The sequence below is a fragment of the Eucalyptus grandis genome, chromosome 5 (genome assembly GCF_016545825.1).
Source record: "Eucalyptus grandis isolate ANBG69807.140 chromosome 5, ASM1654582v1, whole genome shotgun sequence".
Classification (NCBI taxonomy): domain Eukaryota; kingdom Viridiplantae; phylum Streptophyta; class Magnoliopsida; order Myrtales; family Myrtaceae; genus Eucalyptus; species Eucalyptus grandis.
In genome coordinates this window covers 19,325,348-19,349,561 of record NC_052616.1, presented here as the reverse complement: position 1 = coordinate 19,349,561, position 24,214 = coordinate 19,325,348, and the positions used below count along the sequence as shown (strand labels likewise).

At 40.1% G+C, this 24,214-nt stretch overlaps 3 protein-coding genes and 1 long non-coding RNA gene across 6 annotated transcripts; 1 reads left to right on the top strand and 3 right to left on the bottom strand.

Moving 5' to 3' along the window:
* Nucleotides 1–18: 18 nt before the first annotated feature.
* On the bottom strand, nt 19–1,949 carry LOC120293252. Its single transcript, XR_005551001.1, has 3 exons — nt 1,872–1,949; nt 704–1,488; nt 19–522 (listed from the first exon to the last, which is right to left on the bottom strand). It is a non-coding gene; the product is annotated as an uncharacterized LOC120293252 (long non-coding RNA).
* A 279-nt stretch (nt 1,950–2,228) lies between these two features.
* LOC104444431 lies at nt 2,229–3,353 on the top strand. Its single transcript, XM_010058100.3, has 4 exons — nt 2,229–2,277; nt 2,518–2,638; nt 2,712–2,772; nt 2,969–3,353. The coding sequence occupies exons 1-4, from the start codon at nt 2,247–2,249 to the stop codon at nt 3,272–3,274; spliced, it is 519 nt and encodes a 172-aa protein (XP_010056402.2). The 5' UTR covers nt 2,229–2,246; the 3' UTR covers nt 3,275–3,353.
* A 360-nt stretch (nt 3,354–3,713) lies between these two features.
* LOC104444432 (hypothetical protein) lies at nt 3,714–10,297 on the bottom strand. Of its 3 annotated transcripts, none has more exons than XM_010058101.3 (6): nt 10,135–10,297; nt 9,187–9,663; nt 7,067–7,374; nt 6,935–6,988; nt 4,711–5,117; nt 3,714–4,301 (listed from the first exon to the last, which is right to left on the bottom strand). In XM_010058101.3, exons 2-6 carry the CDS (start codon nt 9,624–9,626, stop codon nt 4,014–4,016), a joined length of 1,497 nt encoding a protein of 498 aa, XP_010056403.2. In that variant the 5' UTR covers nt 9,627–9,663; nt 10,135–10,297; the 3' UTR covers nt 3,714–4,013. The 3 variants fall into 3 exon arrangements, with proteins under 3 accessions (XP_010056403.2, XP_039168651.1, XP_039168650.1); XM_039312717.1 differs by having other exon boundaries at nt 3,714–4,271; XM_039312716.1 differs by having other exon boundaries at nt 4,711–5,114.
* A 10,365-nt stretch (nt 10,298–20,662) lies between these two features.
* On the bottom strand, nt 20,663–23,612 carry LOC104446349. Its single transcript, XM_010060210.3, has one exon. It carries the CDS (start codon nt 23,547–23,549, stop codon nt 20,976–20,978), a length of 2,574 nt encoding a protein of 857 aa, XP_010058512.3. The 5' UTR covers nt 23,550–23,612; the 3' UTR covers nt 20,663–20,975.
* Nucleotides 23,613–24,214: the final 602 nt, after the last annotated feature.

The window sequence follows — 24,214 nt, the reverse complement described above, 5'->3', positions numbered from 1 at the left end:
AAATTCTGCAAGGTAATTGCCTGCAAATATGGTATAATTTCATGAAAGATAGGTGACCTCTTCTTAACAATTACAGAAGTTCGCAGACACTTTTCAGCAATCTGGTGTGCTATCGAAAAAATCTGCAAGAGCCTAAGAGCAGACGCAACTAGGGACAGGACAATCCCTCTGACGTGTATATTTTGCCTCGTATTTGGACATTGAATCGACTTGACAGATTCATATGCATGTATTCTCAGGAGAGATGTGATTGTTTTCCTCTTTCTTGTTCTAGTGTGTCGTATTCATCGCCAAAAAATATGCTTCATTGGTGAGAAAAGAAATGAAATCACGTGTTTCGGAAGTTACCTATTTATGCAGCATAAACTTGACTTCATAGCTGGTTTATGCCCTTATTCTCTTTCTGAATAACTTTCAATTCTTTATGATGCAGGTTGAGGGTACCCCACACCCAGAAAGGGAAGGTCAAGTCATTTGCAAAGCTGAGGGGTCTTGACGTCGATGAGATGAGCAATCATTATACTGTCCAAGTATCAAATTACTTTCAAGAACCTCCAAGAACACAGCAAAAAGCTAACAAGAACAAGAGAAGGAAGGGACAGATATGTAGATATGTATAAGCTTAGCGGTGAACAAAGACATGATGCACCAATTTAATGAAGTATGTAATGTCATAAATTTATTTTGACTTGGAAATATCTACCTCTTCCTAAATTTCCACTTCATAATACACCGAAGGCTCTCTGAAAGGATAAAAAAATCAGATTAGAACTTTCCAAATGGATAACAATTTTCCAGTCTCAGTTCAGATCAAGAAGTCGAGGAATCACTCGCATTTACTTTCTAAAGTACTGCAGAAAACAAGGCCAGGATCACTGTGTTTTCTATGGTTTTTCTTCTAATGTCACAAATCAAGACGATACAATCCTGCAGAATGGGCCACGCTGCAGTCATAAATGGCTGGCTACAAACTATACCAATTTCTAGAGCGTTAGACCCCCGGGCCAAGTATAATGTGTACATAGATAATTACTTGCTCATTGCACATCTCGGCTAGCATGCATTACGAGATCCCCAGCTTTTCACATATCATAGCTTTGAGGTATATTATGCGAGCAAGAGCATAAAGTTACATGTGTCGGAGAGGAAAGAGAGAATATCCATGACTCCTGTTGCTACGGACAAAATAGGGGATTTATAGTTTAGATTCGCTCCCGATACGACCTGCAACATTGGTCAAATGAATTATCAGGAAATAATAGCTTCTTAAATTTAATCTTCACCTGTGTATTTGTTCAACATAGGCTAAAGTTAAAGTTGCTCTCAAGAAATTCGAGGTGCACTTTTAATCAGCTTGCTTGGTAGGTCCAGCAGTGCAAACCAGAGTTGTCTACCCTCCAAGTTGCAACAGGAGACCCTTCCTGCAAATTCCTATGATATGCAATCTGAGTTTATGGCATCATTCCTGCGGCGAAAGTCCAGACAAAGCTGGATGCAGCCAGGAGACAAGAACTCTAGTTCATAAAGTGTGGCAAAAATACCGCTTTAATTGCAACTAGAATGGACAAAATAACACATGCTTGGAGGACATTCGCATGCATCATGGATTTCTTGCTTTTCGCAGTTCAAGGCGTCATCATTCTTACACGAGCAAACATGGAAGCTGTGCGTATGTGAAAGGAAAGAGAGAATAAACATGACTCCTTCCAGCGACAGTTGATAACAAGCATTAGCATAGGCATCGAAAAACATACTCAACGTGTGACATTGATCGAAGACTTCCAGAGAAATTCTACTAACAATGAATCTACAGCCGTGTTATGAACAAAAAAGTGTCTACCCTATCAGACTTAAAAGGAAATCTGAGTTACCAGTCGAACTCTGGCATTGCTTGAATCGTTACTGGTCGTTGCAGCACCATCCGAGCGCTACAGCGTTTGAGTTCGAGGAGATGTTATTAGCTAGAAACAAGACATCTCTAACTAGAAATAATGCCTTCACGGTAACTTTAGCAGTCACATGCAATCCTCTCTCTCTCTCTCAATGAAAAGGAAGTTCCAAGTTAAGAATCAGAATATGGACAAATGAGAAGCCTCTCTCTCTCAGCAAACCCGAAGATTGGGATTCTTGACAAGAGGATACTTTGCTTAAAGTCATCGAGGATAACAACAAGCCATTCCATTGTTCTTTTCCAATAGATATATAAATGTCCACAAATCCTAGCCATGTTAAGGTATTCTGCAATAATGGGGACGTTCCTGAGTTCCTTGGGGAAAGGTAAGTGATCTTGTTCCATTGATGAACAGATCTTTCATTGATTATGACTTTTCAAACCATAACCCGATGCCATCTTTCATTAATCACTACTTTTCGAAACTTAGTTCTTTATTATTACATGTATATTATGTTCTACTCTTGATACAGCTCGATTCTAGACAAGATTATACAAGTGCTTTTAAGAAGAAATGATTCGAGTTTACCCTTGAGCTTTCTTCTCTTTTCTATGTTTCCTTACAGGAGGGCCACGGCCGCCACCGCAGATGGTCGGATTTTTTATGGGAGCGCTTTATAACCAATTCGTGGAGAAGGATATCACCAACTTTGATTCATTCCACATTGCCATTCTTGACATCTTCAAGTAAGGTCATCTTCCCTATGCAGAAACGATTTAAGATATTCATACAGGAGCTCAAATTATCAAACCTATGCAGCACTTTCAACGCGGCACTGCCCGGCAAACATGTGGACATTCCGTCGCAAAGCAAAGTAGAGGTATGGAATCGTCCACGGAGAGTTATGCGCGCATGAAAATACATCAATAGGCATGCTTAGATTTGTCCATTTGTTCGACCCTTTCAAATGTTTGCTAGATTTCTGTTCATCCTTTTAGCCTTCCAAACTGTACATCGGATAGGTAAAAAGGCAGCTAGGTGGTTTAAGCTCCTGATGCATGCGTAACATCATGCAGGAATGCTTTCGACAGTGGAAAGAAGCCGCCAAGGAGACAAAGAAAAAGAAGGTCTTTGTGAATTTCATGACAGAGAACGTTACTGTCAGTAAGTTGGATGACTCCACAGTCATCGTCGGAGTACTAACGCCACCGGTGGCTATGGCGGCCAAGAAGGCCGGAGAGAATGTGCCACAGCTGATGCTTATCAAGAACATCCCCGATGTCATTTTCGTGCCAGCGGCTACTGTTTTAGCCCTCATCTCTGTAAAGCTGTCTGGAAGAATTCTCAACAAGGCTATAGTCCCCCCAGAGCGGAAAATTTAAGGAATTCAAACGCGTCATACGACCCAAAAGAAAAATGCATGTGTGACTATAAATAAACAGGAGAAGTTCTTGACTGCAATTTTTTTAGAGTGTCATTTTCAATTATGCCGATAATAAATCACAAATGAGAATATAATAATCTGCAAGCACTGTTGCTTTTCCAAAACGTTTCCTGCCAATATATCCAGAAAATACTCAAATGGACAGCATATAGCACAAGCCTCAGATTGGAAATGCGCAGAAGTGCTGATCAACTTACAAGAGTTTCGACCACAAAACAAACTTATAAGATTGTTTGTACTCGCTCTCCCCAGTGAGGTGTAAAAGCAACTAATGCACCAACTCCAACAGGTTTAGATAGTTAGAAGATTAAATATCGCTAGCTCGACTAAGCAGAAATATCCTAGGATCATGAAAAAATCATCAATGATGGTAAAAATGATAAGACGGAACTTCAATAGACCATTTGAACCCCGAAATGTATAGGGAAATAATACTCCCGGTAAAGAAAACCAAGACCTATTGGATTCATGTTCGTCTTCCAAATGAACGTAAAGTGTCTCCAGTTCCACCAGAGAATATAAAATCCATAGGGGAAGAGGGAGAGGATGAACAGAGAATATACAATTAGAACACGCAGACCTATACAACTCACGTTTTCAGAAGCAGAAACTATATAAACTATCCTTCCTCTCTCACAGAACACTTCTCCAACTGTTACAACTATCTGCAGCCTCACCTAACCGGAGGATTTCCGGCTCCATCGACGCATAGCTGCTCGCCGACTTCGCCTCCTAAGTTTGCTACGTACATAGGTCTTGCAAATTGGAGGAGATTTCAAACTACATCCTTTTCCAAGAGAATCAGTTTCAGATTTCAAAGGCGAAAGCAGAGAGTCGGTTTCAGTTTCCTGCAGTTCCAATGGTTCCCCAGGCTTCTCACCCATGATAAGCCGATTTCTGAACTCTACTAGATCAAGTGATTTTTCCTCCACTGCCTGCTCATTCGTCAGAATTTCTTCCTCAGTCTGAAAGTGCAGACAAATTCATTTCACTTTTTTACCAGAAACACTAATGTCAGACAGACTCAGCATACAGATCATATTCTGCTTAACGGCTTAAAAGTTAAAATAAAAAAGCAATAACGAAGAGGTGGATAGATTTGAGAGAGAGAGAGAGAGAGAGAGAGAGAGAGAGAGAGTACAAGAAGGATTAAATTCATTTTGACAAGGATTATTCCTCTCCTATTTGCCATCACTAGTTCTCCTAATTAAATATGGAGTAAATACAGAGCCATATCAAGGGCAGAACTCGAGAGAATTAAGAACATCCAAGAACTGCATCAAAAAGGACTAAAACTTAATCGCTTTTCATTTGGAGTTTTAAAATAAGAACCAAATGCACAGGTTAATAAAAACACAAGCTATAATTACTTACATTATCACAAGAAACCCCTCTAGATGTCTGATCTGTGCTCTCAATGATATTGGGCAAAGGAGTTGCCTCTCCAAGTGTTGAATTTGCAGTTTCAGGCAGAAGTATATCATCTAAATTGTGGTTTGATAGTTGCAGAGATGCTGTATGGACAGATTTACAAGAAGATACAAGTCCATTCCCATAATGAGATGCCTGTTTTTTATCAGAGCTGGTCAACTCATCTTTCGGTGGCAGCATGCTCAACCTATTAACCGAAGAGAACTTTCCAGGATTTTCACTTAACACCTTTTCCATCCGTGCTTTCAACTCGCATATGTGAGACTTTGCTTTCTCAATCTTAGCAAGTATTTGCTCCAGGGAATTTGCCCCATCTCCAAAATCAAGTGAATCACCAACACTATCACCTACTAGCCCAAACACATTAGGGAAAGAATCATCAGAGAAAAATTAACTCAAATAAGAAAGCTTTAGGAGGATAGCAATACGAAAGCTAATGCAAATTATCTAGAACAGCAACTCCTCAAGTCAATTTGGCATCACAGTGTAGCAACTCCATTAAAGACCATAATATAGGTAGCATAACATTAAATAAAAACTATAATTTCATTGCTATAATTCATTGAATGCAGCAAAGATTAAAAATTTTCCACCAAGATAACACACAACATTATTAAGAGTGTGGATCATGTGCCACAAGATGAAACGGAATGCAGAACATCCCTTGTTGGAAATGTGGTACGGTCAGAATATGCTTTTCCTAATCATGTAGGGAAAACTAAATCATAACAAAGGGATTTCATGACACACTAAAATCAGAAACTTTTTGATTAAATATATTATTAGACATAAATCTCATTGAAGGTGATCTCGTGAATGTATGAGGACAATTTCCATATTGGAAAATTGGAAGCGTTGATTGAGTGCTTTGGATCACTAGAATGCCACAAACTGGAACGCTCATTCCAAATTATGCATTTTACAAGGAGATATCCGGTATCTTAAGAAGAGTCTTCTTTTTACTTTTGGGATATTAAGTATGATAGATAAATGATGAGTGCATAAGAATACGCTCACTGGGAACATATTTCAACAAAGCCTCACTTTCAGACCTAGCATTTAGGTTGCTCCCCATTTCGCTCCCCATTCTAGATGAAGGATCAAATTCCAGAAATATGACTAGTTGGTAAAGCTCCAAGGGAATAAGTCCTATAGGGTAGGCAACACTAGATGGCCAAGCCCATAGGCAGTAGTATCTCAAATTATCTCTGTGGCCTCCATTTTCTTTTGATAAATATATTCATGGCTCTCCTAAGTCTATTGTCACTTTCATTGAGATCCTCTTCTGGTGCACATCACCACCTAAAGTCTGTGTATACGTGCTCCCACTGTGAGTTCGCTGATATTGCTTTTGTAGAAAATGAGATCATTCGTTATCATGTGTTTTTTCATTGTGAAATGATATGAAAGCTATCACGTGTCTCTTCCTAATATTTGCCTACATTTGGACATGCCTCATTTCTGGTGGAAGATAAAAGCACATTTACAAGACTCTTAAAACTAGACCACTTGCTAGTAGGTGAGGCAAAGTAACTAAACGAAATGTTGGAAGAAAGAGAGATCCAAGCATTCTTTCCTCATAGAAATTACAGAAATTATTCAAGAAAAGTAGTGGTTTCATATAATATGATTAACCAGAGCATGTTAGACCAATAGTTCTGATATAAGGAATCAGAATAAACTGCTACCTTGGAAATTCAATCTAAAATAAAGGGGAAAAGGATCCAAGCACATGCCTCAACCACCTAATTTCCATCTTATATAACGAAGAGCAAGCGAGGAGTCAAAAGATATAAACAATTCTACTTTTCAATAGTTTGATGTTTTGAAAGGAAGTGTTTCATGTTAAATAAAAGTCAAATGTGAGTGTAGAGAAAGAGAAATTTATAAAAAGTGCAAAGTTAAAATGTAAAATCAGTTTGATCCCAATCATCCCAAAATAACAATTATGTGCTGCAAAGTATATATACACCTTTTCATATCCTTCCCCGCTTTTATTAGCAGAGCCTTACAGCTACCAAGTTAGAACATGATAACAAGCCTATCACTTATATTCTAAAGGACAATCTAAACCAAAAAAAGAGTAAGGACAACTTGCCCAGATTTCTTGCAATTAATTTCTTTGGTACTCGACAGACATAAAAGAGAAAGTGATTTAACACCTTACCTTGATTGCCGCGACGAATTTCCATATGAGTATGATCTGCACGGGACTTTCTATCTGCACGATCAGAAGGAAAAGATCAATCCTTACGTCCTTTGATTAATACAAACAAGGTGATGGCTTTAAATGTAGTACCACAATAGGAGAACAAGTTATGCTGTGACATATATGATGCTATATCTTGTGTCTCTTCTACTCTTTTTCTTTTTCTCCTCATCATGACTTTCTCTCTTGAGAGTTGACCAGAAAATGCACATGACTTGGCATTAAAATCCTGCAATTCTGGTCTTTCAAAAGTAAGTTCCTTCTTTTGCTTGTGCTCTTCCAGTTTCCTATCATACTTTCGTGCTTGGGAGTTCAACTGATTAATCCGCAGTTCTATCCATTTACATCGCCACTTAAGAGGCTGTATAAACCTTCTCCAGTGATCTGTCAGCTTTCTCCTGGAAAGGTTGACAAGAATAAAGATGAATGCATTAGTCAGACACTTACTGAAAGTGAAAACAACTATACCCTGAGCAGTATGCTATGTTCCTTCTATGAATTAATACTGTGAGACATCACTATCAATTACGTTTCTAACGCTTTATTTCATATAAAATAAGGGAGTTTCTAACCCTTTATTTCATATAAATTAAGGGAATCACCGACAGCCTGTGAATGTTAAAAATCTCCCACCATGCATTTAAGTAATCAGCACATGGTGTACACTAACACTATGTATGGACAAGGAAGGGAAGAAGGGGGGACGAAAGTTTGGCTGGAAAACGGGAACTGTGTTAAGGAGATGAGAAAAAAGAAAAGAATTTGTGCATTCTCTCCCCTACTTTTCCTCTCCCCCTCCTCCCAAGCACAGCATAAACAATATGACAAACTGCATTGTCATTTTAAGTTTAGCCACAGAACAAGAAAATACACAAAGGCCTTATCCTAAGAAGCATTCTCTGGATATTCATGTACAAACCAGATACAATCAGAGCCCCCATGCGAAATATCACATTTTTGTCTTTTATCCAACAACCTATCACTATGGGAATGCTTGAGGAAAATCACCTTCTATAGGCCTCGTATGTATAACTAATGAGCTTTAAGAAATCATATTGATTTTCTTAAGCACATGGAAATATCACATTGTTGTCTTTTATCCAGCAACCTATCACTATGGGAATGCTTGAGGAAAATCACCTTCTACAGGCCTCGTATGTATAACTAATGAGCTTTAAGAAATCATATTAGAGGAAAGCATAATTTTCTTGAAGGATAATTCACATGATCTCCTCTTCTTCGGGATTGGCATCAAGGCAGCTTACCTATTTTCACAAGCAATTCTTTTCCTATCTAGTCCTCTTCGTTCAAATGACAGGACTAAAGGCCCTCCTAACTGAAATCAACTTGTTTCACAGCTACAGGATGGGCTATAGGGAGACTTTCTCTAGATCTAGGCATGAAAGCAAACAATATTAACAACAATACACCAACTTGCCTTCTATCATTACCATACATTCAGTTTCCAGTCAAAGAATCAAGTAAAGAATATAAGAGCTATCCATCTTCACTAATAGAATAATGTACTTCCTGGTTATCCAAGTTAAAGGAATCAATAAGCTTCAAAGTGATCATTCTCAGATAGCAAGAACTCTGTGGCATCCTAACTTCTCAGAAATAAAGATGAATATGAAGTTCAACAAATAAAACCAACATATTAGGACAATATATTCCATTCCAATACTGCAATCAGATAATATCAGTTTCTGCTATCCTAAAATGAACTTAAACCTAAGCCAGGTAAAACAAATCAAGAGTGGGTCTGTGTTGCCAACTAGCCTGGATATTATCCACCCTATGAGTGGCTAATCTAGAGTATAGTTACTGGATAAAGGCTATAATGTCAACCAACCCAAGCCCAATAGTAGCAGATTCGCGAAACAAATATCTGCAAAAGCTTGAAGCATTGAAAGCAGATACATCAAGTGACAAACAAGCTTCATGCAGGGCATCTACTCGGGTTTCAGGGGGATTGGGACTGATGGGCTTTGAAAAAGTAAAGTAAAACCAAGTAAAGTAGATGATTATGCATGTTCCTCTAGCTCAAATTATAAATCACAAAGGTTTTGAAGAAGTACAGTAAATGATTATGCATTTCAATAAAAAAAGATGAAGGGTCACGGCAAATAACAAGGGAATCTAATCACAAGAAGAGCCCACAGAATAATCAACAAGCATCCAAGACCCTTCAGAGATTCAGTATGCAGTACCTTGTTAGATAGAGTTCACTCTGTCCAGGATAATGAAATCCTGGCATATTGTGACCAAGATACTGTGAATCAACTTCACCATCACTCATAACTAAATTATTCTCAGAGCCAGATGATGTATCACCGAATGAACTAGAATATTCAGTCGTATCCCCTTGGCCACCTTCAAATGGGCCTTCTTTGGTAGGATTTTTGCGATCAATTATATCGACATCGGAATTCCTGTCCCCATCGGGCATCTTGCCATCGTGCAAATCCTCCACACTGAAGCTGCCGTCCTGGCAGTTACTCAAACAGCGCACTGCTTTAGCTTTGGGATCTTGGGGAACGGCAGTCCCGTTCTCCTTGCCGACTGACACATTGGCCAGCGCGTCCTCCGATCCGCCCATCAGAGCCTCCGATTGGACTCGGACTTCTAAGTCAGGACCCATGTCGCCCATAATCAAGTCAGCCGCTCTAGCGATCCCCCGCTCGTCCCTGCACACAATTCAGCATCTAAAATTACGAATCATGCCGCAATCAAGAATCCCCAAGGAACCAAGAAATTGCGGCACCTCCCCGCTAGTCCAAACCCCCCCCAACCCTACAACCTCTACTACAACAAAGAAAACCCATGAAGCCGAATTGATAATAAAACAAAATCAAAAAAAAAAACTAATCGAAGAACCACGATGGTCATTCACGGCATGGTTCCCGCGGGAACAGACCCATCATTCCCCGCGAACAGACATCGCCGAGCGACGCCGCACATTCGAAAGGAAATCGCGGAGGGAACAAAACCCAGAGGCCAGGAAACGCGAAGCATCAACGGGGAAAGAGAGAACCAGCAAGGCAACCGCCAAATCCGCAGAACCCACCATGGAAAAAACCAAGAAGGGAAGCAATCAAGAAAGAACAGAAGAAACCCTAGAACGGAGCCGGGAAGGGGAGGAGAGAGAGAGAGGTTACTCGGGCTAGCCATGGTCGTCTCCTCCTTCGAATCGGTGCGCCGGATGAGCTCCCAGTACCGCACGACTCGTCAGCATCCAACGAGCGAAGCGCAGAAGAGAGAGAAAGAGAGAGAGAGAGAGAGAGAGGGGTCAAAATGGCGTCGCGCTCCTGAGCTGGCGGTGCGGGAATTTTATATAAATAAAATAGGAAAAGGGCGGATTAGAATAAGGTGGTTTCGACGTGGCGGGATCTGATTGGCCGAGAGGCGATGGCGTGTGTGTCAAGTTTGCGCCGGCGCATCGTCGTCAGTTTGCGCGGTACGGACGACCAAGATTTTGGAGGAGGGGATTCTCTGTTGGGAGGTGGAATGGGGCTTTGGCTTCGGTTTTGGTTTTGGTTTTGATTTTGATTTTAAGTTATTTATTCGAGAAATATTTTTTTTGTAATTTTCAAAACTTGTCCTTTTGTTCTTTTTAATAAACTTGGTGCGCAAGCATTGGCATTTCATTTGCTATGGGGCCCTTTATTTATCTACCTATTTATTATGATATTCTTTATCGTGACCCGATACCGAACCTTTCAACTCGGTTAATTATTGTCATTTTTATTGTGTGCATATGCTTCATTTATGAGATGAACTCTTTTCTTTTTTGTTAAATGAAAGAGGATATTGAAAGTGTCAGCAAATTATGAATCATGTGTCAAAAAAATAGTCAATATAAAGTCACGGAGTTAGCTTGTGTACCACCGGTTGAGCAAGCCCGCCATTTTTTGCTCCACAATGATGGGGGTGGAGTACACCTAACTCCCGGACTCATAATTTGCAGTAACCCAAGTATTTGGGGATAGAGAATATAGATCGAGAAGTCATACCTATGATCTTCTGCTTGCAGATCCAATCCACAACTCACTCGCTCGACCGCTGCTGTAGTAGCCTAGCAAACTCAAATATGTTTTTGGGTGAAATGATTGCGATTGTTGCAAGAGTTACTTTGTACTAATTTGGTCATTCCATTCTATAAATCCTAATCTAATTGTAATCTCCATAAATACTGAAGAGATACAGAAGATGTGAACGACCTTTTTTTTGTAGACTTACAAGCTCACCATATGTGCAATGTCGGTGTCGATTAAGCCCTAATTCACTTTGAAAATCGGGAAAAAGAGTGGATGAAAACCTTTTGGTTAAAATGGATATTTTGAAAATGATAGTTCTTTTTAAGGGTTTTGGGGAGGTCGACGCATCGATCCGAATTCCATTTTTTTGTCAATCCCTTTGTTTAAAAATCAGAAAAAAGATTGAATTTTTAGCACGCGCCTTGACTTCATCAATACACTTCAAGATGTAAACACAATTAACTGAATGAGAGAGAGAGAGAGAGAGAGAGAGGGGCCATTGACAAACCTTCAATGCCAAGAATCGATGAGAACCGAGTGAAAACTGAGAAAGGAGCAATTGACAATTCTCTCGTACCAAACAAATTTTCAAGGATGGAATATCAAGAGAAGACCGTAGGGTTTGGCTAAATACCAACAAATCTTCTATAGCCAATCTGGGGTTGGAAGTAGTACTTGAGCTTAATTAAAGACGGTGCCCTTAATTCTTCTTCTCTTTTTCATTCAAATCGATCATATTCACTGCTACGTCGGAAAAAAAAAACAACCAAAATGATTACTACTATATCGGGATGGGTTTTACTTAATATGGGCCAGTCTAAGTCAGAAAATAATTCTACGTTAGGTCTATCTTCGTTAATAAAATAAATAAATAGTGTGTTTTTAGGGAAAATTAAAACCTTCACAATGAAGGCAATGGTGGTAGGTAAAGTCATGAAGTTAATTCCCTTCTCTCTTTGATATTTCGAGATTTCTTTCTTGATTAGTGATGAATTTGTTTGTGGAGGCAAAGAGTTGATTGGATTATTGTTTCTTTACCTACCTTATAATCCAGTTTTCCAATTGGTTTTTCCTTCTTTATTGCCGAAATGTCGTTGTCTAGTTCGCTAGTAAGGTCGGAACACTGCCTTTCATGGTCAACCCTGATTTAGGAAAATGGCATGCTTGCACGTTTTAGGGGCAAAATGCCAAAATTGTTGGGAAAATCGAGGAAACGTTTGGTTGGCTAAATCAACATGCCATTAATAAACCTCCACAATAAAGGCAATGGTATTAGGTAAGGTTATGGATTTTCATTGTGCTTCAGATTATTTCGAAGGTGGCAAAATTCCCAAACAAGAGAGATAAGTTGATTCATTTCTCTCTTTGAAATTTCAAGATGTCTTTCTTGATTAGTCCTCTAATATGGATCAAGAGGAGAAGGGTGAATGGATCATAAAATTTACCTACTATTGACACACACAAAATGACAAATATTCTATTAATAATCTCGGATGCAATCGATAAAGAGAACCGACAAGGAAACAGCAATGTCATAGATGTCAAGTAGTGGAGTCGGTAATACCATATGCAATAATAGTCAAGTCAGTGAAGTCGATGTAACCGTCAAGTAATTGTTGGTGTAGCAGAATCAATATAACCATCAAGTAATCATCGGTAGTAGAGTTCAAGTAACCGTCAAGAAAATCAATGTATAGTATATGTAACCGTCGCTTGTGGGCTATAAATGGTCCATATATGCTCTTTATAACCCTCATTACAAAGCTCAACATTCTTTTGTGAATTTATATAGATCTTTACTTTCCTGTAATTTACATTACTAGGCATATCATTTACTAATAAATGACCTTCGAAACCTTTGTCAATTCACTCTAATCCATATTCTGAAAGGTATTTCATCGTCGACTTTTCAATGAAATGTATTTTTGGCACACCTAATGAGACTCATATTGTTGATTCAAGAAGATTACGATAGCAAGAAGCTGACAAGAGTCCAACAGTACTCTTGGCAACAACAACCCATTATCATAAGCTAATAATGAGGCTACCACGCATCCTAAGTCCTTAGCCACCGAAAGAGTGGCAAAGGGTAATTTATTGGGAGATGTCGATCTTCCAGAGCATCTCAGTAAAGAACCGCTGGGAGAAGTTGCACATAGTGTGATGCTGGCTATGAGATGGTTGCCCGAAGAACAACAAAATCATAAAGCTTATTACATCGTAAGCCACATATTAGGTGCGATGAAGCTATTAATCATCAATGCTGTGAATCATGCCCTGTCAAGTGCCCAACCGAAGCCTACACCAATTCCAGCACCCGACCCTAAGTCCACAGTATCCATGCCTATTTTATTGAAGCAATTTGATAATGTTAAAGGAAGGCTACAGCCGTAACTTTTCTGACAATAAGGAAATCAGAAGCGGATTTGTCATGAGGGACATACAAACTCAAGCAGGTTCTGACCACGTTCTCTCACATCATTGAAATGACTCCTCTCATTGCATACTTAGAAGTCATGTATCCACTATTTTCGCATAGGGAAAGATGTGATTAGCACAAAATTCGTCACGGGTTCATTGAGCAAATAAAAAAAGACGTAGCGACGACATACAATGTTCCTATAGGTCTGGTGGTGTCTGCCTTGATTTGGTTGCCCACGATAATCCTCACCGGCCCAAAGTCAAATATCTTCAAGTTCATGCCATCATCGAGAAAGAAGTTGCTAGTCTTGAGATCCCTGTGGATGATTTCGACACGAGAATCCTTGTGTAAGTACAGAAGCCCTTGAGCGACTTCATGAACAATCTTCAAGCGCGGAGGTCCATTTCGGCTCAAAGATCTTTCAAGTGCAGTACTCTCGACATCTAAAGAATCCAATACAATCCCATTTTCGGACTCCTCTCTCTCTCTATTACCTATTTTCCTCACGCAGAGCTCATTTTTGGCTACTTTGCTTATGAGAAATGATTATGTGACAGTTTTAATATACTATGAAAATAACAGTTTATTCTAGACCACGAAAAATCAAATCACAAATAATTATTAATTGTTATGGATTATTAATTATTATGGAACTCACTTCTTAAAGAATTTGTGACTCACAATAAAATATATCCAAAGACTGTTATGCTAACAAAACCCTTTGCTTATTTCCTCTTTTGATTCTCACGTGCCCCTTTCCAGTCTGAAGGTGCCAAGAGGGAGAAAGAAGGCAAGACTCATGTTTAGTAACGGTTGGTGTCCGTCATGTAATTCATTAGATTTCCCTTGATAGTTCACCTCGAAAAAGTCACAAGAATATGCACGAGAAATAGAGCTATACCTATATATGTTAAGTAATACAATTAGAAAATTATAACATCTAAACTCCGTGCAAATACTGTGCAATTGTCGTGCATGTGATATGCATGAAAGAATTTTGAGCAAAAAATTTAGGTATCCACGTCCAAAGAACCCAATCAAATCGTTTGATGTGTTGTTCAACCGCTAGGGCTGCAAACAATTTGAAGTCAATACAATTTGATCGCTATAATGGGTGATGCGGGTGTCAGTCAAAGCGATCTGACAGTGCTAGGTACATCATTTATGTGGAGGCAGATATTTATAATGAGAATTTTGAAGCTGGATCAAAATTGGAGAACATTATGTTCGTTGTGATGATGTTGGTAAGATCATAATCACCGGAAGCAAAACGGTCGGTGGAGACTTTACCACTTTCAATGTGACAACTTAATATCATCTAAGCGACTTATTATCTTCTTTATTATATATATCAACGTATTAGGAAATTTACCCGATGAACTTAAGCTTTTAAGAGTATTTATGTCGCGCACTATAATGATACAAATTGCGGACGAAGTAGGATTTTTTACAGTTGTGTAGAAAACTAATCCTATAATTCAATCATAGTTTTGGACATTAATCAGGTCGAACATGAAGGGGACGTTCATAAGTTTGCTTGTCTTCAAGGAATACACAACATCAACCCTTCTGGCAGTTTAGATAGTATTTCTAATCATCTTTCTCATCTCGAATTTCAAGTGTGCACAAGATATCACTTTTTGTAACACCGTTAGTGTAACAAATCACCAAGTCGTTGCTTTATGCTCTAACTCTGATCTCTCGATGTTTTATAAATGTGGCTTTGAAAGTTATCAAGACGCTTTCTTTGTCAATTTAGAGCGTGATGAACAGTGATTGAAACAGGGCAATGGCCAAAAGAACCATTGACCCAGGGCATCAACTCAAATTAAACGATCGAAGATAAATCCTAATGTTCAAGATAGTAGAAAACTTGCTCAGGTGGCGCCTAAGCGGCAGCCTTCTTTGTGAGTAAATACCATTCTTGCAACAAGGAGAACGCCATTGTAGATATCTAGAGGTCTATGTATCTGCTTTAGAGGCAAATTTGTTCTTACATTTGAATATATTAGGAATGAAAAGTCAAGGATATGTAACATAATTGCCGGGAAAATTGTCCAAAAAATCTTAAACTTATTGCACTTTTGTCAATTCAATCCTAAACATTTTCACTTTTGCCAATTAAATCCTAAACATTTTCACTTTTGCCAGTTGAGTTCATCCCGTCAATTTTAATCAAAATTTGCTAACATGGACATCGGCACTGACATGGACAAATTTCATTAATTTTTTTAATTTTTTTAATTTTTAAATTATTTTTTTAGTTTTAATTTCTTTTTTCTTTTTTTTTTTTTTTAATTTCTTCCCCCTTTTTTTTTTTTCCTTTGGCCAGTCACCCAACTTCCGATGATTGGCCAAAGGCCACAATTGGCAAAGGTAAGCCTCACTAGGATGCGGCGGGGTAACCTCGCTAGCCTCAGCGAGGCTCACCCTCGCTAGAGGCCAGCAAGGCTTGCTCTCGCTAGGGGCCAGCGAGATCTGGTGAGGGCAAACCTTGCTTGAGGCCCATGAGGCTAACCCTCACTAGTCGTGGCCTCTTGCCGGTCACCAAAGGCTGGGCAACCAGCCAGAGATAGAAAGGGAGGAAAGAAAAAAAAATTAAATATATAAAAAAAGTTAAAAATTCAAAAAATATTTAAAAATAATAAATTTTGTCCACATCAATGCTGGTCGTATCACGTAAGACAGTCGCTAACCATGTCAATAAATTCCGGCCAAAATTGGCTGGATAAACTTAATTGGTAAAATGTTGAAAGATTTAGATTTCAATTGGTAAAATTGAAAAATTTAAAATTGAATTGGCAAAAGTGCAAAAGGTTTATTACTTTTTGAACAATTTTCCCCATAATTGCCTAACCCCGAATCCAATGAGTTACTAAATAATATAAGTACCAAGAACTGTGACTTGAATCTTTTGTGTGTCAAGCCAAGTGCTTGAGCCAGCAGCCAGGGACCATAGCCTTAACACTAACCTTGTCAGCAGATACGGGGCTCCATCACTTGTGGGGCAGACCAATATGGCTTACGATATTCCCTCGAGGTTTCGACATATATAAGTGTGTGTATGTCCACAAATATACATATGCCTTGTATCATGAGGGGTCTTTGGCATATAAACTAGTAGTTATTCGAGACAAATATGCTGTCTCACAATGCATAGCCCTTCCATTGGCCTTTCAAAAGGACGGCCTTTTCAGGGTCTAGAAATTATTCATCTGTAGCATAAGGATCTCACGTCTTAGAAGTTTTCTTATCCATATAATTCATAAAGTGGTAAGTGGAGAGCATATTTACAAAAACAACTTATCTTATTGAACTAATGGTATAACCCTAAATTTGTATAAATTATAATGAGGAGCCGAACACCTAGAGTGTTGAAACTTAGCATGAGGATACTTGGGTGTCAAAAGTTTGAAAATGTATACTTAAAGTATCCAAATTTAAGCAAAATGGATCAGTTATGTGTCAATGGCGAGAAAATCCGGCCAAAATGCTGACGTAGCATTTTTCCACCAAGACAAGTGTAAAACGACTTCATTTTCCACACTAATGTAGAAAGAAAAGCAAAAAATAATGTCGTCATATTTGAATTTTAATATAAATATTAATAAAAATAAAATTTATAATTAAATATAATATCTAAATTTATTTATAATAATAATAATAATAATAATAATAATAATATAAAAAATAATAATAATAATACAAAAAATAAAATAAAAAAAAAATAAAAGCAGATTGCGAAGGCGAGAGGGCTATGCAAGCCCTCGTTGTCGCCTCCTCACTGTCACCAAAAGCGACCCTTGGCCTGGTTGGGTGAGGGTTTGCAGGCCCTTGCCGCCGGTCGGCTAGGATTGTCAACCCTTAGCTAAGGCCTAGCAACCCCGGCTGATCTTCCCTCCCTTGCTGGCGACCATGGAGAGGTGGTGATAAGGGCTTGCACAACCCTTACCTTCTACAATATGCTTCTCCCTTCTTTTTCTTCTTTTTTTAAATAATTTAATGTAATTAATATTTATTTTAAAATACAAAAAGAGGCAAAAAGACATTGTTTTAGCTCTTCTTTACCGACTCAACTCTCCAACAAGTCATGTAGGTGAGTTATATTACTAAAAAATTGCCACATAAGATTTCTGACTGGGGTCAGCAGACTTAGTACTCAAATGTCCCAATTTAAAAAAAAAAAAAAGCTGACACTTAAGTGTAGATTTCATAATTTTTTGCACGTAAGTGTCTCCCGTGCCAAATTTTGGCACTTGCATTGTTCTTTTGTCAATTATAATGTGTGCTTACCTTATACTCCGGTTGTCCCATTTTTTATTTTATTTTTATTTTTTGAAATTCAGCTGTCTAATTGACCAACAAGATTGGAACATTCTCTCTTATTATCGACCATGATTTCATAATGACATGCATGCACTTTTTAAGAAAAACCCTAAAAATATTGGGGAAACTCTCTAAAAATTTGGCCAAGCCATGGATTGATAAGAATGATATAACTCAGTGGCTCGAACAGTATGGAAATAATAGTCTATTAGTTTGAAAATAACAGATACATTAATGTGGAGATTTAAGGAAATATTAACGGACGAATAATGTCAAGCGTGGATCTTAAGTTTATGGTTATTTGACAGACTTACCAAAATAGCGATGTAGATTTATATAACACCGGTCCTCTCTTTTCCTAACAAGCACACAGAAATTCCATCTATGTCGTGAGATTAGGAAAACGGATTAGCACGAGAAATCCGGTTTTCTTCCCGATTCAACAGTGCCGTCATCTTTTGCACATTTAGGTATGTTTTTATTATCATGAAATGATCAGTTTTCAAGATCTAAAATTTTATGTATGCTGATGGGATGATTCTAACAAAATCTTCAATAGCTAAGTCCGGGTTAGGAGTATCTGAGCCTAAATAAAGCTGGTGGTACTAAATCTCTTTGCTTTCCATGAAAAGATATTGATCATATTCATTGCCTGGTCGGGAAAATCGACCCAGAATATTGCTACTATATCGCAATGCGTTTGCTAGTCAAATATGGCGAGTCTAATTTGTTGGGGAAAAATGAAAACTCCAATTCATGGAATTTTATTTCGTGTTGTTTTACTAAGGAGGAGAAGAAATAGCTAAACTAGAGAGATAATATATTCCTTTCTCTCTTTATTATTTCAAGAATTCTTTCCTTTCTAGTGCTAAATAGGGTTGTTAAAAAAAATTAAAGAAATTATAGATGTGTACCTACCTATAAGCCAGTTGTCCAATTCCCCAAGAAGGATAGAAGGTTCTTTTTGCATCGCTGATGACGTGCATGCATTTCTTTTTCACTTTTGCCACAATTACAAATATGCACATTTTGTTTACAAAACAAGTAGCTCTTTCCTAGTAATAATTGCTTGTACCATTTGAAATAATTAATTGATAAAAATACTTTAGTTACCAACAATAAATTATGTCTAAATATTTGTATGAACAATAGTAATACTCATCATTTATTAATTTTTGTAAGTGACACACAATATCACTTTTATTTATTCTACACGAAATAAGCATTTGTTTGGTAAAAAAACTTCATGATAAAGAAAATTACATTTCAAGAAATCATTTTCTAGAAAAATAGTTAGTTTTCCTTTATTAGGTGATATGTTATCAAAAATTTTTTTGGGTATTTGGATCCTATTTTGACTTTATATCAGGCCCATAAAATTCATATTTTTAAATCTTTTTTATTTTTATTTTTTTAATTTATTTTAGTTCTTTTTCCTTTTCTTTTTTTTTTTTTTTACTTTTTCCCTTTTCTTTTCTTTCCTTTTCTTTTTCCTTCTTCCTCTACCGATTGCTGAGCCTCAGCGACAACCACGAGCGAGCTTTGCCTCACGAGATTGGGTGAGCCATGAGCTCATCAACCTTGACCAATCCCGAGCTCGCCAAGATTGGTTGAGCTGCAAGCCCATTTGTATCGGCCGAGCCGCAAGCCCATTTGTATCGGGCCGAGCCGCAAGCCCATTTGCATCAGCCGAGCCTCAAGCTTGCTGCACCACATCATGGCTAGTCATCAGGTTGCTGACCATCACCAAGCTATGCAGTCGGCAAAGGAAGGAGGAGGAAGAAGGAAAAGGAAAGAAAAATAATAAAACTAAAAAGTTCTAATTTTTTTAAAAATAATAATTAAAATTTTGAATTTTTATAAAAATGTATTTTTTGTAAGAATAAACATTTCATTAACCAAGGACCCCAAGACTAGAAAAATATTTAGGAAAATGTTTTTCAGTTACTTTCAAATAGGAGATCTTTCCCTGAATTTAAGTTTTGTTAGAAAAATAATTTCTGTTGAATTAATTTTCCTAAGCAAAGTAAATGTCAGAAAATGTTTTTGTAGAGAATATTTTCTGTCAAACAAACCAACCCTTAAAATTTATTTCCAGGACTCCGTGTAATTTGATATCCGATGCACGGACCGTGACGCACGGCATAAATTACTGAAAAATAATGTGCGGATGGAGGATGGATTAGTCAAATGCCAATATAGAAAAACAGATGCTTTCCACGCGTAGCTCATCTATCCATCCGCTTAACAATCAACATTATTATATTTGTCCTTTTGTCCTGCCAGGATCGTGGCATCGAGTTTCGTTGGATTCTTGTCATGCTCTTTGGAAACTCGGATTCAGTTCACATAAAAAGTCCAACTTCATGCGGAACTTGTCCCCAGGATGGTCCCTTTTCATTCCTCGGCGTCGGTGGAATCGCTGGGGATGGAGCACGGCACGAAGGCTTTTTGCTTGTTTCATGGCAAGAACCGCGGATGGAACGAGAGCTGCCTTCCAGCATGTCGAGGCCATGTTCATACCAGAAGTGCAGAACTTGAATTTACCATTGATGAAGTCCCTGGAAAGAACTGACCCCGCCGTCGCGATGTTACTCTTCCGAACCGGCTTTCATTGGGATTCTTTTACATTCGTTAGGCGCGAGAGCGATGTCCTGTTCGCCTTACCCACTCGACTAATTGCCTGACTCGAGCTTTACCCAGGAACTATCGAATAGCGAAAAGAGAAGGAAAGAAGATGGGCGAGGCAATTGCTCACGGGTAAAATCTGGCTAGACCATCGAAAGAGAGGGGAAGGAAAAGGTTCCGTAGGTTTGGACGAAGTTCTTGCGCCAAAGAAAAGGAACACTTGTCTCGTCTTTGAAACAATGATTCGAAGCAATAGATGAGAAAACACACAGAGGAGAGGAAGAACTTTAGCATGTATTGCGTTGCGATAGCCGAGCTGAGGACGGTGGTCGTCAACTACCGGATGGATTACAGCTGATTCCGCCACAAGCGATTTGACGAAGTACAAACGCCTAAGAAAAGGAACATTTCTATTTCTAAACAGAAGGACCAGTATAGTTAAAATCGCAAGCACTATATACTGTAAGGCAGCAGAATTGGAAATGAAGCATGTTGAAACAAGGCAAAAAAGAATGTTGAGGAAATTGCTATGAAATGCATATACACCTGGTTAGATGACTTCCATAGCAGCATAAATTTTTAGTCTTTATCTATAATCGTCTTCACTGAAGTCTACGCTTAAGGATCCGATGGATGCCATCTTTTGACGCCTAATCTGTTCCCTAAACTTGGCAATGAACTCACCAGCCTTCTTATCAACTTCATAAGCTTCAGTTCCCGCGTCACTGAGACAGTCGGACATGGCTTCTTTATCCAATCTCCTTTGGGGATTTTCAGCCTCAGCCATCCACTCCCCGCCGGAGTCCACACGTTTGTTGTCACGATGATTCGTTTCACCATTTGCACAATCAGCAAACTCTTGCTGCAAAACAGGACTGGAATTTCTCAGACTCGGTTGACCCGCACTACTGAAGGAGCTCTGAGAACCTTTAGTTTTCTTCCCTTCCTTTCTCATACCAAAATGGTCTGTCTTTTCATGCTTCATTCCCACCTTGTCATCTATGAACTTTCGACAGGCCTCTTCGAATTGATCAACTGTTTCTGTTTGTCTGCACGCTCTGAATGTTCTGACTGATTTTCCTCTCGGCGTACCTTTGATGTTCTTCTCACGCGATTTGACATCTAACTTCAGAGAACCCTGAGGCAACCCTCTTCTATGCGATAAATTCTCTCCGCTGATGCACCCTGGGTCCTCACGATTATCCTTCAGTTTTCTCTGGCCATCCCCATCAAGAAAAGTATCGATACTGGTATAGCTACGACAATGAGATCCACGAGGCGGAAGTTTATTACCCGAGAATTCCTCCTGACTACTCTTCTCGCTCAGATCCATCTGCTCGTCGTTTAACTTTTCAATACTAGTATAGCTACGAGATTGAGATCCAAGCGGTGGAAGTTTACCACCTGAGAATTCCTGATATATCTTCTCGCTGAAAGCCATCGGCTCATCATTGAATTGTTCGATACTAGTATAGCTACGGGAATGAGATCCACGTGGTGGAAGTTTATGACCCGTGAATTCCTCCTGACTTCTCTTCTCGCTCAGATCCATCTGCTCGTTGTTTAACTTTTCGTTACTAGTATAGCTACGAGAATGAGATCCATGCGGTGGAAGTTTATCACCCGAGAATTCCTGATATCTCTTCTCGCTAAAATCCATCTGCTCATCATTGAATTTTTCGATACTAGTATAGCTACGGGAATGAGATCCACGCGGTGGAAGTTTATGACCCGAGAATTCCTGACTTCTCTTCTCGCTCAAATCCATCCGCTCATCATTTAACTTTTCGAGCAGAATCTTCTCATTTCTCTGAGAATGAGACATGTCTGGTGACACTTTCCTGTTCATCGAAGATGAATAGAACGTGCTTTTGCTGTCAAACGAATTATGTATCACATTTTCACCGTAATCATCTTTATCTGTCAAGTTTCTCCCCACGCCCTTCTCATAGCCAGACACATCAAACGGACCGCAAGCATCAAGTGGCGAAGCGGCATGTGAAGAAGGGAACTGGTCCTTCTTGTTCCAAGGGTCCTCCACTTTTGGCAGGTCCGAAGAAGCGGAATGCAAGGGAGAGAGCTTGTCAGGTGAGGAGGAAGACGATGCTGAACCTGTACGCGAACTTAAAGACCCATTGGACTTAAGAGACCTTGATCTGTGATGCCTAAATCGAGATTCCTCAGCTGAGATATGCCTAGCATGTCGTCTCTTCCCGCCATTACCGAAACTCTCTCTAACCCCCATCCTCTCGAACCTCGGCTGCCCCGGTATTGCTGAATCCGGAGGCACAGCCATGGTTTCGTTCAACTTCTTCTCCAAATTAACCGGACCCACATCACCAAAATCCTCATTGATATGGCCATCGGAGCTAATCGAAGAGTGGCCGGTACCAGAAACAGGAACAGATCCACCTCCATTTCTCGATTTCCGCCTACTCGGCTCCCCAGTCCGTGATCTAAGGCTCCTAACAGGCAATCCCAAGGGCTTGCTATACTCATCACCGAGATTAAAATTTGGCTGAGCCACCACAACCATGGGCTCAACCGGAAAACACTGAGAACTCCAGCTACTAACCACAGCATCACCATTCTCAGAGCTCAAAGATCTAGACTTTAACTGTTCCTCACTAGCAAAATCAGTCTCTTCACCGAAAGCAACCTTGGACTCACCTTGGGAGTAGTGGGCAGCGTCCCATTTCCACGCCTCCTGCGCCGGCCTCTGGATCTTCCCGTCGGGCCCGCACGAGAGCTCGTACCCGTCTTCGAAGATCGACAGGAAATCCCCCACCCGCGACGCGCTCCACGCCGCCGCTGCGGGGACGGGGGGCCGCTCGGCGCCCCCGGGCCCGCCGTCCCGGGGGTTCCGGCGGCTGAACAGGCCGTACGACACGGCGAGGCCGATGAACAGGAGGTGGAGGAGCTCCCAGAACTCGGTGAACACCCGGTGGTCGAGGAAGGCGGGGGCCTGGGAGGGGAAGAAGGGGACGGCGACGAGGAGGAGGGCGACGAGGACGGCCTTGAAGACGGAGCGGGGAGCGAGGACGCCGCCGCCGCCGCCGCAGCCGCCGCAGCGGCGGCGGCGGGGGCTTCTGCGCGGTGGGCGGGTGGAGGCTGCGGAGGGGGAGGCGGGGGTCGGCGTAGGAGGGGGGCGGGTCGGCATTGTCGAGGGGAATGGAGGAAAGCTGCGAGCTTTGGGAGCTCTGCAAGTAGGTGGTGGTGGTGAAGGAGAAGAAGAAGAAGAAGGAAAAGGAAGAAGGAGCAGTGGAGAAGGAGAAGTGGAGGTGGCGAAGGAAGGAAGACTTTGAAGCCAAGGCAAAGCAAAGAGACAAAAGGGGGAGAGAGGGAGAGGGGCCACGTCCGTGAAAAGTGGTGGCAAGGGCCGTTCGGTTTCAAAAGGGACCGAACTACCAAGCCTAAGGAGCATCATCATCGTCATCATCACCATCATGCTGTTTTTTGTTTGCTTTTCGTGAGTTTTGATCTGCGTTTTGGAGTGAAATTATCGATGAGGAAAGAGTGTGATCTAATGGAATGTTGTGAGGTTCGTGAAATGGGGAAGTTAAAGGGGGAAAAGAGGGGCCAAAGAGGCTAGAGAGAAAGAAAGGGTTGTTTCTTTTTTTTTTGGTGATCCGGGAACCGCCGTACCGCCGGTAGCCGGCGACGTAAATCCAAGGCGGCACCACAGGGACCCACCTCCCACGACATTGCAGGTAAGGCGCGCAATGCGCACACTGGGACTCAAACCTCCCTCCTTCTGCAATTAGAGAGGGAAAGGCCCAAGCTAGCGTGCCCACAAGCAAGTGGGTAAGAAAGTGTTGTTGTACT

What these genes read in the sequence shown, in the direction of transcription:
- LOC104444431 (XM_010058100.3), top strand. Translation starts at nt 2,247, where the DNA reads ATGGGGACGTTCCTGAGTTCCTTGGGGAAAG. An exon ending in CCTGAGTTCCTTGGGGAAAG is followed by an intron (nt 2,278 to 2,517) that starts GTAAGTGATCTT and finishes GTTTCCTTACAG; the next exon opens with GAGGGCCACGGCCGCCACCG. An exon ending in GCCATTCTTGACATCTTCAA is followed by an intron (nt 2,639 to 2,711) that starts GTAAGGTCATCT and finishes AAACCTATGCAG; the next exon opens with CACTTTCAACGCGGCACTGC.
- LOC104444432 (XM_010058101.3), bottom strand. Translation starts at nt 9,626, where the DNA reads ATGGGCGACATGGGTCCTGACTTAGAAGTCCGAGTCCAATCGGAGGCT. An exon ending in AATTCGTCGCGGCAATCAAG is followed by an intron (nt 5,118 to 6,934) that starts GTAAGGTGTTAA and finishes TGTTTGGGCTAG; the next exon opens with TAGGTGATAGTGTTGGTGAT. An exon ending in GAGGGGTTTCTTGTGATAAT is followed by an intron (nt 4,302 to 4,710) that starts GTAAGTAATTAT and finishes CTGCACTTTCAG; the next exon opens with ACTGAGGAAGAAATTCTGAC.
- LOC104446349 (XM_010060210.3), bottom strand. Translation starts at nt 23,549, where the DNA reads ATGCCGACCCGCCCCCCTCCTACGCCGACCCCCGCCTCCCCCTCCGCA.